Source organism: Trachypithecus francoisi, unplaced genomic scaffold, assembly GCF_009764315.1.
Source record: "Trachypithecus francoisi isolate TF-2019V2 unplaced genomic scaffold, Tfra_2.0 Lachesis_group1, whole genome shotgun sequence".
NCBI lineage: Eukaryota > Metazoa > Chordata > Mammalia > Primates > Cercopithecidae > Trachypithecus > Trachypithecus francoisi.
The window spans coordinates 140500737-140516502 of record NW_022681454.1 but is presented as its reverse complement, the minus strand read 5'-3'; the positions used below and the strand labels follow the sequence as shown (position 1 = coordinate 140516502).

Here is a 15766-nt window from a genome sequence, read left to right as displayed (position 1 = left end):
TTCCCTGATAATTAGTGATGTTAAGCACTTTTTCATATACCTGTTGGCCATTTGTATATCTTCTTTTGAGAAATGTTTATTACAGTCTTTTGCCCATTGTTTTCTGGATTATTTTGTTTGTTTGCTTATTTGTGTTTTTTTGCTGTTAGGCTCCTTATATATTCTATATATTAACTCCTTGTCAGATGTGTAGTTTGCAAACACTTCCTACCATTGTGTAGATTGTTTCCTCTGCTGTGCAAAAGCATGTTAGTTTGATGTCATTCCGTTTGTCTATTTTTACTTTCATTGCCTGTACTTTTAAGGTCTTATTTTAAAAATCCTTTCCCAGCCCAATGTTATGAAGTTTATCCCCTATGTTTTCTCCCAGTAGTTGCATAGTTTTGAGTTTTACACTTAATTCTTTAATCCATTTTGAGTTGATTTTTGTACATGATGAGAAATAGAGGTCTAGCCTCATTCTTCTGCATTTGGCTATCCAATTTTTCCAGCACCATTTATGGAAGAGGCCCTTTTCCTCAATGTGTGTTTTTGTTACCTTTGCTAAAAATAAGTTGGCTGCAGGTGCACGAATTTATTTCTTGGATCTCTATTCTGTTTAATTGGTCTGTGTGTCTGTTATTATGCCAGTACTATGCTTTTTGGGTTACTATAGCTTTGTAGTGTATTTTGAGGTCAGGTAGTGTGGTGCCTCCAAATTTGTTATTTAAGCTCAGGATTATTTGGCTACTCACTATATAAATTATATTATTGTTATCTCTTCTGTGAAGAATGTCATTGGCATTTTGACAGGGATGGTATTAAATCTGTAAATTGCTTTGGGTAGTATGGCCATTTTAACAATACTAATACAATCCAGAAACACAGGATATCTTTCCATTTGTTTGTGTTTTCTTCAATTTCTTCAACAATGTTTTATAGTTTTTTATAGTTTTCAGTGTAGAGGTCTTTCACCTTTTGGGGTAAGCTTCTTTCTAGGTATTATAAATGGTTTTTGAACTGAATTTCTGTTTAACATGACTGAAAGCGGTATCCAAGTTTAGTCTGCCATCTATGACTATTCTGCCATCTTTAACATTTTTGCCTCTCTATATAGCATAATTCAAAATGATGCCTAACAGACTCAGTTCTGTTTTCCTTAAGGGTATATAAGATTTATGAATTTGACAGTTTATTGCTTTAGTGGAACGCTTTGCAATCATTTATAGCTTATGCTATGTAAAGGGCATTTTTATTTCTAGAAAAATGAACATTTTACCCAAGAGTTTGTAAGTTAAGTGGAAGCTTTTTATTTATCTAACAATTGTTGATTTGTGGTCTGGCAGGAAGGAATTTCTGGCAAATAGAATGCTTCCCCTGAAAAGAAAAGCTCAGCTTGTATTCTTAGCCTGATAAGTGTTGGCCAAGAACTTGGCTAATGACATCTGTTACATCTCTGGTTTGGCTATTTTTGCAATGTGTGGACTAACGATGGAGATTATGATTACAGAGCTGTGCTGTGGTTTACTTAACTTCCAACCTTTCCTCCCTGATTATTGTTTTACCAAACCTCAAAAAGAAGTCTCAACCAGGGGTCATCCATCCCCCATTCACTTAAGGATTTGTTAGATAGATCCAAGGTTCAGCCAAACTCACAATTGTTAGTGAATACACTTGGTTCTAAAACTTGGTCTGTGATCAGTAGAACTTTATTTTTATGCCTCTACAAGGCTCCTTTTTTATCTCCTTTTTTTCATGTAGACCTTCAGGTGGCTTCCCTTTTCCTCACATCTATGAATCAAATTGCTCTTGGAATCATCTTATTTCTCCTTTGAGTACACTGTGTACATAAGTTGTGTAGGGATGTGACATTTATCTTTATGTTCTTAGAAAAATAAGTATTTCTGGCTTTTACACCTCCTATTTTACTGACATTAGCAAAGACACACTTGGGCTGTCTCCTGTGTGTATAAGGAAGTAAAGGGGCTTGGTTTGATTGGGACCAGGTATTTCTAAGATGTGCAGTGCATTATGGCTTTCAGGAAATATTTGTTTTTATTTATTATACTATCTAATTTCAATGCCAATCAAGTACAATTCTATATGACCCATGTGACATGATCAATTTATAGAACATGAGAATGCTAGATTTTGAATAAAAAGTTAAATAATATATACTATGGACATGTAAGTCATTTTTATCATTTTTTTAAAGATTATTCTAGAATAAGACCCTTATACTTAAAGATTGGTTCACAGCCTGGCTGTACATACAGTATTTTGTAGAAACTCTAAGCTGAGAATCTAAAAGCCTGACTAAAGGTACTGGCTCTTGCTAACTAGAAAAAAAAAATGGTTTTATACTATACTACCAGAATTTTTTTTTTTTGAGACCAAGTTTTACTCTTGTTGCCCAGGCTGGAGTGCAATGGCACAATCTCGGCTCACCACAACCTCCACCTCCTGGGTTTAAGTGATTTTCCTGCCTCAGGCTCTCAAGTACCTGGGATTACAGGCATGTGCCACCATCCCCAGCTAATTTTGTATTTTTAGTAGAGACAGGGTTTCTCCATGTTGGTCAGGCTGGTTACCAGAAATTTTTAACCCATTATCTACATAGTTATGTAACAAAACAATAAAAGTAATATATTTACAAACTATACATAGGTTAAATTATTAGCAGTGCTCATTCTATTCCTCTTTAAGTCTACATTTAGGTCATTTTTTTCTCCAGAAAGCATTGTCATTCAACAGGTATTGATTAAGCCCCTGTCAATTGCCAAGAACTATGCTTGTGTGCTAGGGACTCCAAAGTGAAAAGACACTTGGAGTAATTTGGAGTAATCAGCTCCAAATCTGGAAAGAGACTGATATGTAGACAATTAACTGCAATAGCCTGAGAGGTGCAAAAAGGAAGTATGTGCAAGGGTAGCAGTGATAAACCTTTACTCAGGGAAGCTTCATTGAGGAGCAACATTCAAACAGGGCCTTCAAGGATGAATAAGAGTTTCCAGAGCTGTGAAACAGCATCAGAACTTGGTATCGCTGGCCTGTGTGCTCCAAAGTCAGTAAGAGAGGTAGGAGACAATGGAGAGGTAGAAAGGATCCAGGCTGTAGAGAGTTTTGCCTATGTTTACATTTTTTTACTAGCACTGTGACCTCAGGAAAGGCACAGTTACTGAACTGTAGGTACTCCATTTGTCAAATGTCAAGTATAACTGTTCCCACTTTTGAAAGTTGTTGTAAGGATTGGATTTGTACATGAGATAATGGATATGAAAAGACTTGGTGATAATATGCAGTCAATGTTAAGATTATACCTCTAGATTTGCCAGTGCACTTCTGTACCCAGACCATTTGTATGCCTTCTGGGGAGTTCACCCTCCTCACATTGCTTAGAACTCCAGGAAGCTTAAAGCTCACTTAATATATCAAGTTACAACAACTTTTGCTGAGTAATATTATTGTTTGTCCAAAATGGGACATAATAAGTTAATCTGTTTTCTGGATTTCTGTAATGGTGCCACATGCTGAGGGGGACAGAAAGAGTCACAGAATGTTAAACCTGAAAAGGAACTCAGAAAGGTTCTAATTTCACTCCCTCATCTGAGAGGTGGGGAAAGGTCGCCCTGAGAAGTAAGCGATTCACCCAGGACCACACCTTTAGTTAGTGGTGTTGCCAAGACTCCAGCCTAGATCTCCTCACTCAGTCCAGTTTTGTTTCCACGACACGCTGACACCACTCATATGTCAAGTTGAACTATTTGAAATTGCTGAACATTCACCCATTTTTGCCCTGAAGAAAATAACAATTTCCTCTGGATCAATCTAATAGAAGGACTCACTGCTGATTCCCTCCCAAATACTATCTCTTTCTATGATTTCTGAGGGTGAAGAACTGTTCTCTTCTTACTGAGAACTCTGCAAACTTAGGTTTAGGAAAATTCTGTTTTCTAAAACTTCCACATCTATCTTCATATTTGATCCTTGTAACGGCACAGAAGGATCCTTATATAGCACAAAAGGGAAGAATCACCGGAAGAAAAAATTTAAGATACCACACCAAATTAACATTTTGAAAGCAAACGTAAATTATTTCACACAGCAATCACAAGGTCGACTATGAAATAAATGATACTAAGGACAGATGAGGTACTTGGGTGTGGCACTCACCTGGGCAGTCATGAGCTCGCTGTGATGCTGATGGCCACATTTCCTTTCACTGCCTCAGAGCCCTATTTAGTCTACAAGCAGAGTCGCAATACGCTGTATCTGTGTCTTCTCAGTAACGATAAATCAAGACTATGTTCTGGACAGTATGTTTAATTGCTAGATTGCTAAGGACACAGCAAACCCTGGTGTCCCTGGCCCTAGAGCATAGGGATCAAACATAGTCTTTACCGCGAATAGGGAAGGACAAGAAAACAGAGTGAGATTCAAAAGGAGAAGAGGACCCTCTAGTTCAGTACATGAAAGTACACAGTCACTTGCTCTGGACTCAAGATTGTATCCGAAAATGAGCATGATTTTTTGATCTCTAAATAAGTTGCTACACTAACTATATCATATTACATTTCTGGAAGAAAGAGTTTGTTTCAACCTCCTCCTTAAATCCTGTATGCTCCTGAGAAGAAGGTACAATGTCTTCTGCCTTCCAGTTAAGCCATGTGGAGCCTCAACTCCCAAAAAGAGATGGCCCATGTGGGCATGCAGCCTATTTCTACTTTGCTACTAACTGAAAGCTTCTGCTGATACAACTGTTTTTAAAAACTCTAATGTCTTGCTTTGAGATTTCTTTGAGTAGTTTTATTTTGTGTCAAAAGCAGAATGTGGTGTCCCTATTGAGGCATGTAAAAGAATCTAAGAAAAGATTGGGGTCTTTATTATTTCACACTGTTTCCACTGTTCTTATATTGAAGAACACTATTTTAAGAAGGAGAAAAAGGGCACGAAAAACTTGTTTTGTTATACATAGCACTACATGTTGAGTTTTAATTCTCCAAAACGGAGAGCCAAATATATCATCAAGACAGTTTGGGGACATCTCCAAAAAGAATACACCAAACACCTCTCAGTGAACAGAATTAGAGCTAGCAGCCTTGACACCTGCCACCTTCTGCTCTCCCCACCCACCAACCACGTGAGCACAAACACCTCTCCCTCTACCACCTGCCCTACGTGTCCAAAGATTGCAGGGGTGGATTTAAGAGCATTGTCTGTGAGTAGCATCTCTGCAGCTTAGGAGAATACAACTAGAAAAAGGACCACAGAAATCTCATCTCTTTGCTGTTCTTTTGGTTTTTTCCCTCTTTTCTGAAAAACCTATGGGCTATTTTGTATGGTTTCACAAAATAGTCTATTGTTCCTCAAGAAGAGAATGGATATGAGCCTGTAATGTTGGAGACTCCAAAAAGAGGGTCACCTATCCCTCCAAGCTCCAGGATGTGGGTGGTGGCACCCTGAAGCACTAAAAGGGCACAATCAGGGAGAACTGGGAAACACTTGAATAAATAGAAGTGAATTAAGCAAAAGCCTGAGAAATGGAAGTAGACAGTCAAGTGGAATAATACACTTATTTGGGAAGGGCATAGAGCAAATTTCAACCAAAAAGGCACATTTTTGAAATTGCTACCAACAACTCCAGGAACATGGGAGATAGCCAGAAGAAGAAAATGGAGACCTAGCTGATACGCGATTTGGCTTTTTCTGTTACCTAATTTGCCAATTCTTCTATTCCAGGTTACTTTCTTTTCCTTAAATTTATAGCTCTACTGGAAAAAAAAGACCATTATATTTATTATCTATACACATGTAACTGGACCTGTGCATGTGAAGTCACAAGTCAGAGTAACACATTTCTCACTGTGAAGCATTTTCCAAATGACAATGATACTAACTGACACTATGCGACAATTGCTAAGTAAAGGTATTGTTTCCAAATGCATGATGAATGGGTTCTTATGGAATTCAAATACACTTTAAAATGATATTACGGTGTGAGCTGTAGAAGCTAAATGCTTATGACAATGAAGCTATTTAAAAATGTTATGAAGTATTAGAAAACACAACTATATATAATTTTAATTTTTCTTTTAATTATTAAGCACCAAAGATAGAATATCCTAGTCAACTAAAATTTTTTCCAAGTTCAAGTCATAAACATCTAACATTTGACAATGACTGCCACTTTATCATTTGGTAAATGACTTTATCTATTTGAGAGTCAGCATTTATTAAATGCATTTTCAAATTTTCTTTAGTGGTATATCATATTTTTTATTTTTTTATTTTTGTGTTTATTTTTTAAATTATTGCATTTTTAAAAGAGGGGATTATATTAGAAATTAGAATTAGTAATTAAGTTATATCAAAATTAAGTCTTCCTAAATACAGTATTTAGGTAAAATACTTGATGTCTTTTTCCCATATTTTTTAACCCAATGGGAAATAATTGTGAAAACATAAATGTCATTATACTCTTCACATTTTGATAAGTTACAAAATCCGCAGCTGGGTGTTTTTCTCTATTATTACTTTAATAGTCACTTTCTAAGCCATTCCTATTCCTCAAATTTCTATTTTTCTTCACTTTACTGTGCACTCAAATCATTTTCTCATCCTGGCTGGTCCTATCAGAGCCTGTCTACTGACTCCTGTCTCCTTCAGCTTGACCATCTCTCCATCTTTTTTTTTTTTTTTTTTGGTCAGGCTGCCCAGTGTCCAGTCCAATGTTTGCCTCATAATGGGCATTTGGTGCATGTTGGTCCCTCTTTACTCTCATTTTCCAGTATGAGGTTATATGTTTTCCTTTCTTTATTTTTTTTAGAACATTAGGGCATCAATTTTATTCTATGTAGTTTTTTTTTAAAAAAAAAAAACAATTTTTTCTACTGTTTTTTGATGTGAAGAAAGGAATTTAATAATAAAAGCTTAAGTTATAAGGATGATATTTGTCCTGCACTCCCCTGCCTCTGAGGTCTCTCACACACAGTACTTCTTTGCACCTCTTTTACTCCCACTTTGCAGATGAGGGAGCAGCAGAGAAGTTGCCTAAGGCCAGAGAGCTACTGTGTGAGTGAACAGATTGTCAGGTCTTGCCAACTGAACTTGACAACCTGATGCTTCCACTTCAAAATACTGTCTGAAAAAAAGTATGATGGTAAATCAAACCCCACTAAATAGCTCTTCTTCATGACTTGTAAACTCTAATATTCTCACATGGAAAATAGTTTTATATTATGATTTTCCTTAGATTAATTTAAGCAATGCTAAGACTACCTTCTGAATTCAACAGAGAGTGTTTGATTTTCTATGCCAAATTCAAATCTAAAATGTTTTATCATTCTTCTAAAACACAGGTTTGTAAGATATATGAAGATTTGTATCAGATTTAGCAAAATTATTTCATTCCACCTACACCAATAGTTCTCAATCCATGGTGATTTCCCCCCCAGGGGACATTTGGCAATGTCTAAAGATAGTTTTGATTGTCACAATTGAGGATGAGGAGGAGCAGGGAGGGAATGCTGTTGGTATCTAGGAGGTAGAGGCCAGGGAGGTTGCTGAGCATTCTGCAATGGACAGGGCTGCCGTCACAAGGGAATTATCCAGCCCATAATGTCAGTAGTACTGAGATGGAAAATCATGCACTAGAGTATAACTAGATACATAGCTACAACAGTTTAATTTAGCAAATAACAAAGTGTCATGCTTTGATGTGAAAATTATACTTACGCTTCAAGCTATTCTTTTTTACTTCTAGGTGATCATTTTATACCAGACTTCCACATTGTGATAACACTAATTCAAATATTTCTTATTTTCTATTCTGTAACTGATTTCTTTTTCTTCACTGGTTTCCAAATGCAACTGTCCTCAAAGTTTAGTTCTTGGTTCTCTTTTTCTACAGCATCTCCATCATTGAAGTACATAGTGTCAGCTACACAAAGTCCCTGACTTACATAAACTGGGTTTTCATACACTCCAGAATCTGCACTCTTATTTATTACACATTAAACCACCTCTCATACACTGAATACAATTGTTAATGCATCATCTGGCTGACTGCCTGCTGCTGGGTCTGATGGAGGAAGTGGAGTGCTCCCAACTGAAGCCTGTGGGGGCATAGCTAAGGTCTAGGCAATGATCTCTCTGGCCTCCATTTGGAAGGACCACCGTGACATCCCCCCACTCCACACACCCTCACAATTCTCTGACTTCAGAATCCCACACCCCCTCACAATTCCCTGACTTCAGAATTCAGGGAGCCTATAACTGACCCTCACATGAGGAGTCTCTGTCTTAGCAGGGTTTCCCTGGCCCAGCCCACCTTCTCCCTTTCTAATATTTCATTTCCTTCCCCTCACACCCTTTCTCCAGCAAGTGATTATGCACAGCCAAAAGGGGACTCTCAGTCAGAGCCACACATGAGGAGGCAGGATGTGTCATGAAGACGCAGCCCTTTCCTCCACCTTGCTTCTGGCTTGGAGCGTCAAAGTCCAGGGGTGGCCAGCTGTCCATCAAGACCCCAGTAGCAGGTCTGAGAGAGGATGGAAAAGGGTGGTGGCTGAATCAGCTAATTGAGAATCCCTGGGGTATCTTATGACAGATATGCAGCTGGGGTCCCACTAGCTGTAAATCTTCTTATGCAACTCCACAATTGCCTAGATCCTTTGAGAGTAATGCCTAACAAAATACAAAGATTGTACAATATATATTTAGCTCTCTATTGTTAAACTTTCAGAAACCTGACTTTCAGCCTCTCTTTCAGAAACTTCCTGCATAATAATTACTCCTGAATTTACATGTCTTGCCTTTGGCTGTCCTCAAAACTTTGTCCCATATATCCAAATATCTGATGAGCTTTTTGCACTTGGACTTCTTACCATCACATCAAAGCCAAATTAAAACCAAACTCCCAAGCTATCTTCCTTCCTGGCTTCTCTAAATCGGCTATTGCTATATCTATACTGCCATACTACTATACCTACACAACTCCTCCAGCTGCCCTGTTTGGGCTCTATGAGTCATTTTTTACAGTTCCCATAACTCTCAGAGCTGGTCATCTCCTACAGCCTGATGGTTCTTCCTTCATTTTTCTTTAACCCATCTTTTCCCTTTCCACTGTCACTGTTTAATGCTTAAGCTCTTATTATTTCATGAAGCCTGTCAACATCCTCTCTGAAGAGCTCCTACCTGACATGTCTTTTTATCTACAACCCTTAGCACTGTGCCTGATGTATGGTTTGACTTCAAAGTAATTGCATATTGTATAAATGAGCAAATAAACAATTCCCTGTGTATAACTGATTTATGCATTCCAAAACACCAATTTGTACTTATTTTCTCCTGTGCGTCCATTAAAATGTGTGCATTGCATTGATATCAGTATAGCCTTAATGGGCCCAGTGTCTTGAGTGCCTAGTGCATGCCAGGCATTATGTTAATCATTTTCACCTTCACTATTCAATGTCTTCTTATTCCTTTACAAATGCAACTAAGACAAAAATAAGTTCATTGCTGTGGGATTTTATTGTTTTCATTGTTCTGTTCTCAACACTTAGAAGAGGGAACAGCATATGCCAGATGATCAATAAATATTTATGCAATAATTGAATGGATGGCTTAGTCAATTATAATATTTCATCAATCATCCTTCAGAAACCTAGAATATAACTTACATCTACAAGAGAATTTTCCTAGTTGCAAACCTACCATTGCTATTTAAGTCCTATTAAATACTGTTGCTATTTAAATAAAGAAATTTATTATGGCATAGTAAAGAGCTTTAGTAGTATCTCTAGGAGGCCAGAGAGACAGAATGACAGGACCTGCAGCAAGAAAGAATGCCAACAGCACTCTGTGGACGACCATTGCCACTAGGTACAGTTGTCCCTGGACACTAGATCTCTGCTCCCAATGTCCATGAAAACCAAGTGCCTCCACTGCAACCCTCACCAATATGGGCTCTATGTAGTTGACCTGCAGCCTCCTCATATTGTACACTTTTAAATCAAAGTCTCAAGCTACATTGGCAGAGCCTAAGTGACAAGCTTATGCCCTAGCTGTAAGAGAGGCTGCATAATGATATTTTCTAATTCTTTCCAGTAGATCAACCTTGCCCAACCCATGGCCTATGGGCTACATGCAGTCCAGGATACATTTGAATGTGGTCCAACACAAATTCATAAACTTTCTTAAAACATGAGGTTTTTTTGTCATTTTTTTAGCTCATCAACTATCGTTAGTGTAGTGTATTTTATGTGTGACCTAAGATAATTCTTCTTCTTCCAATGTGGCCCAGGGAAGCCAAAAGATTGGACATGCCTGCTATAGGAGATGGGACTCATCAAATCCTAAATCCTCCAATTATGGACAGGGAGTTCAAAAGCTGCAGAATAGTTACAAAACAAAATCATGTGACCTAAATGGCCCTAATGAATACTACTGGTCAGAAAAAGCCAGTCCACCTTCTTAAGTACTGATTAATAGGTACTGATTCATAGGAATAAAAAGGGCACCAGAAGTGAATGGAGACCAAGTAGCCTTTGGTCATGACAGAATATTGATTAGTTTCAAAATATGAAAATATTTATTGTTGTGTTTGTTTTCCCTCTGACTGAAATATTCTTTCTCCCATTCTCTAATCAAATACTACCCCTTTAGAAAAGCCTTTTCTAACCACTCTATATAAAATATCACCTTCTGATTCTCCCAGTTATGCTTTATCCAACTATCCTGATTTTTGCATAGCACTTTCACCATCAACTATATTATACATCATTTGCTTATTGGTCCACTGGAAAGTAAGCTACACAAGAACAAGGATTTTTTTGATTTCACTGTTCTATCTTCAACACTTAGAAGAGTCAATAGCATATAACAGATATTCAATAAATATTGCTGGAATAACTGAATGGATTATTTAATTAATTAATTACAACTTTTCATCAATCATCCTTCAGAAACCTAGACTATAACTTAGATCTACAAGAGAATTCTGGAGTGCATTAACACATTTTTTATTAGTTATCAAGCCAAACAAACTGAAAGGGTGCCTGAAATGTTTTTAGGTTACCAGAATTACTCTTTTTGTGGTAAATGCATGTTAAGTATTTTAACAATCAGAAATCTTCCTGAATCTATTCTGAAGTGGTCTTGTCATGCCTTAGAAACAGTACATTCTACTAAAGAATACTGTTATAAATTTTCAAGAATGTACCATGCCCTGTGTAAGTTTCCTTCACTCTGCTTCCCTTAAGTCTACCTTCTTCTCCCTCCATATTAAAATGGCCCCTCCTTCTCTGCAGAGAGAATTCTACCCATCTCTCCTAGCCCAGTCATCCCAGGAAGTCTTCCTTTCTACTTATTTTGCTCCATACATTTCTATCCACAATCATATTGCCCTTGTGTTGTAATTTAACAGTTCCATATACACGTCTTATTTTCTAGTTGGATTAGAGAATCCTGAAGGTCAATGACCACACTATGGAAATAAAATGTATAAATATTATCTCTACTATTAGAATTAGCCAGGCGTGGTAATGCTTGCCTGTAATCTCAGTTATTCAGGAGGCTGAGGCAGAACAATCACTTGAACCTGGGAGGTGGAGGTTGCAGTGAGCTGAGACAGCATTACTGCACTCCAGGCTGGGTGACAGAGCAAGACTCTGTCTAAATAAATAAATAAATAAATACAGCATTACAATAACACAACTTTTCCGGATGTTTATTTCTGTAGTAAACCGGCAATTGCAATGGTAGCTCCTTCAAGATTTAAGCATTAGGAACTAAGCCAGCCCCGGAATCAAATGATATTGTCTTTGGCACAAATTTAATTGTGCATTTAATTGGAATAAAATAACATTTTAGCAGAGAGCAAGAAGTTGGTATTTGGGATCAATTTGTAGGATATGACCAATGCATCAGGGAGCCATTTATCTCTGATTTGTGTTGCTTTATAGAGAAGGGGAAAGAGAAAATACTTTAATGAAAACTCTCTTCTGCTCTAGCATCACCATTAATTAGTTTGACTTCTGATGGACAGTCTTTTTTCTGGCCAATACATGTACTTACTACATTTTAGCCACTGGTATCTTTAGGCCAAAACCCCTTTGAGGTGTTCCTTAGCTATTAATTTCTCTATTTCTAAGGTTAATGTTATTAAGGAATATTAATAAATAGAGCTTTAAAACATCTGTAGATGGTCTTCACCTTCTTGGATTCATCTAGAACTAGAAACAATTCCTACCAGCCTCTTTCTCCTAACATACTTGGTTTAAAGTAGGTTCCCCTTAAATGTTTTGAAACACAGAATATTTCTTATTTATCCCAGATCATGTTTATATTTCTCATTTCTCTAGGAAGTGAATTGATATGGTGCCTAACAGCAAGCATGTGGTCACAGAAAGTATTGATTAGCCAGTGATATCAGGTTACAGTGACTAAGGAGCTCATGCTTGAAGAGGATGATGCTTTCATATTTTCTTAACTTGCTCAAGGCATACCAAAATTTCAACAAAATGTAACAATAGTGTTGTTTGGTTTGGGGGCAGGCAAAATATAGGCAGATTGCAAAGGAATATGAAATGTGACAGGAAAGTGCTTTAAAAAGAAAAATGTTATAATAAAAGAAGAGTTCCAAGTTCTAACACAGGCTGTTCCGATGAAACTAGCCACTTTTTAAAAGATGTATTAACCAGTCAGTAGTGAAAGCAAAGTCAAAAGAAGCAATATAGCCTGGCGTAAATCAATCCTCTGCTGTTTTAAAACTATGATGATTAGAACCCACGTTTATTGAGCATCTCATTTGTGCTAGGCATTTGGTAGCATTATTTTCTTTGATTCTCACAACAATCTGATTGAGCACATAATGCTATTATCACATTTACTGATGAAGAAACTGAAGACCCATAATTTGCTCATGATCAAATGGCTCATAAGTGGCAGGCCTCGAACCTGGGCCCATGTGACTCAGGAGCCTATGCTCTTCATCACAAGACTACAAATTAGCTGTTTGGAATCTGGAAATGTTTCTGTCTCTAATTGTTAAACCCTTCTCACTGTGCATGTTTTTATTCAGAGGGTCTGATCTGCAATCGATTTTTCCTACTTTGCTTTTGAAGTGTTTGCATTGCATCGATCCCTAACCCACAGGAATGGCAGCTCAGAGTGAAAGACAGAGCACTGGAGTAGCAGACTGCAAAACTGGCCTCACCACTCACCTGTGGGGACCTGGTCAGATTGCCTCATCCTCCTGAAACTGTTTGTCCAGTTATAAATTGAGACTAATATTTGCCATACTCTGTAATGGGTTTGTAGAATAAAACATGTGACAGTATATAAAAGAACTTTGAAAAAGACGCAAAAAAAGTAAATATAAACTATTGCCAAGACACAGGATTTCAAAATCTAAAGGACTACATACATGAAAAATTAAAGTGTTTTCTAACTGTAAGCAATATGGTTTTTTAAAAAATAGCAGTAGGATTTGGGGCACGTTTATTTGTCTTATTTGTCTTACATCTTTCTGTATTTATCAGAATATCCACAATAGTATCAATAATGTTTTTTTTTAAGAGAGAGAAAACTACAGAGAGTAAACATGAAAATCAACATATGCATTTATCTTGCAGTTACACATCAGTGAGTTCCTGTAAGCCCAAGTGGGATTAAACCTCAGTGCTTGTTTTCTACGGATCCTTCTTTGCAACTATAAATCAGAACCTGCAGTGTGAAGGAGGTCTGAGGCCAGCTTCCCTCTTTCCATGCTCATGGTTCCCCTCGCTTACTACCAAGGCCTTGCTCTTCCAAGGTTGACTCTAGAGAGACAGGAGATAAGGCAGGCAGAGCACAGTCTAGTATAGAGAGTATCACTGCCATCTGCTCTTGGAGGTCCCTGGGTGGCAGCTCTTTAAAGGGGGACCCCTTCTTTACTTAGTGTTTTCATGGGTTCCTTGAAGATTCCTATCTTTGGAGCCTCCTTGTCTCTTACCACCTGTGCAACCCATGGGAATCTGGTGGTTGGCTCCCAGCTTCCTTTCTGCGGAAATCCTGTTGCCTCCTTAACTGGCCCTATTGGACAGATGACCCACCTCTAGTCCATATACCTGCTTTCTTTGTCCTGCTCTTCACAGCTACTCTATTGCTTCCCAATGCAGCGCTCTCCACTCACTCCTTTACCCTGCCAATCTTTTTTGGAAATGAGTAAGTCACATAGACTCCAACTGTAGAAGGAGATGTCAAGCTCTCCAGGAGGTTCCCTGAAGCCCTGTAGGCTGGAGGTCAAGGCTGTAGCCCCATCTCATACCCATACCCTTTTTGGTGATAATAGGGATTTCCACCACAGCATCAGCTTTTTCTAAAGTATTCTCTTCACAAATTCTTTTTCCTGTCTACACGCTGCCCCATTTTGATATGCTTGATCTGATTAAGGGGTCCAGTAACTGTGGAACTGGTTAGTAAAGCTCTATTTGATAGAGTTCATACACAGTCACTTTGGTATCTGATATCTATCATACTGGCCCATCAGTTGAAACTCAGTCATAAAGATTTCTACTTCAACATCTTTTCACAGGTGATTATTTGCAGCAACCACTGCACAGATGAGGGAGACCTTCTCTTGCTACCAATACACAAACCTTACACAGCCACAATAAGGGGCTGGGTTGATCTTTCTGAAAGAGGCCAGTGACTTGGTGTGGACAAGAGGAAATAAGATAGAGCTCTTATATCCCTTGTCTATTGTCCTCTTCATGGGTAGTTTTTAAACATTAGAGTGTATAGGTTCAATGCATCATACTATGTCCTGAAAGTGATAAAATAAGTAAATATAATGTCAGTATTGTCTTCAAGGAACTTCTAGACTAATATGAGATCAAATGGATGCTCAAATAATACAAACGAGTAAGTTAAGGGCAAAGAAAAAATTGAGGAGGCAGAGAGAGTGGAAGTGAACAAGACAAGCAGGGAGAAAAGGATAGAGGTGTTGAGTATGACCTGAATTTAAAACTACCAAGCTCTGGCTCTTCAGAACCCTGATGCACAAGACCCTTTGGGAACAGGAGGCACCTGGCTCCCTCTAGATTAAGCAGGGGGAATAGGGGTTAAGATGACACTCATGACATCCTCTAGCAAAGCAAAGAACATTTCCTCTCTCCACCAAAAAAAACAAAACAAAATAAAACAAGAGTATGTTTTGAAACCCCTGGTTTCAGAAGCAAAATGCACACCTTGATCATTGACTTTTGCCATCAAATACTCCAGCTGACTTTTCCTTTGCCCCTATCAATTACAGGAGGAAATAAACTAACAAATCAACCTTTCCATCTAAAGTGGGCTTGGATTTGTTTGGAGAAAGAGTACTACATTGTGGATGAAGACTCCACATTCTTAGAAGTGACGCTTACACGCAGAGGATACCTTGGAGAAACATCATTTATCAGTAAGTAACTTTGGATTGGTTGTTGGTAAAACGTCATGGAAACATGAAATCTAGGACTAAACCTAATTATAAGAAAGTATACTGAAAGAGAATAAATAACTGGTTTGGAGAAATCTCTAAAAAAGTGTCTGTGAAATTATGCTGTGGGTTTTGCTCCATGTGAGTTATGGGGCTTAGATATATATCAATTTTTATCATCCTTTCCCTGTTTTTCTCTTTCTAGCAAGTTACATCTTTCTCTGTTTTATAACTCACCAGTCCCCAGGAAAATTAAGACGCTTCATAGCCATCCCACAATCTTCAAGTCACTCAATTTCCTTCAAAGTTGTTTTAAGCATATCTTTT

The 15766-nt window shown here is 37.8% G+C and overlaps 1 protein-coding gene across 1 annotated transcript in view; it reads left to right on the top strand.

Annotated features, from left to right (window-relative positions):
- Positions 1-15766, top strand: part of FREM3 (FRAS1 related extracellular matrix 3) — a 123254-nt gene that overhangs the window by 66111 nt on the left and 41377 nt on the right. The window contains exon 3 of the mRNA XM_033215363.1: positions 15275-15421. Within this exon, the coding sequence (XP_033071254.1) occupies positions 15275-15421 (147 nt within the window). The remainder of the gene's footprint in view (positions 1-15274; positions 15422-15766) is intronic.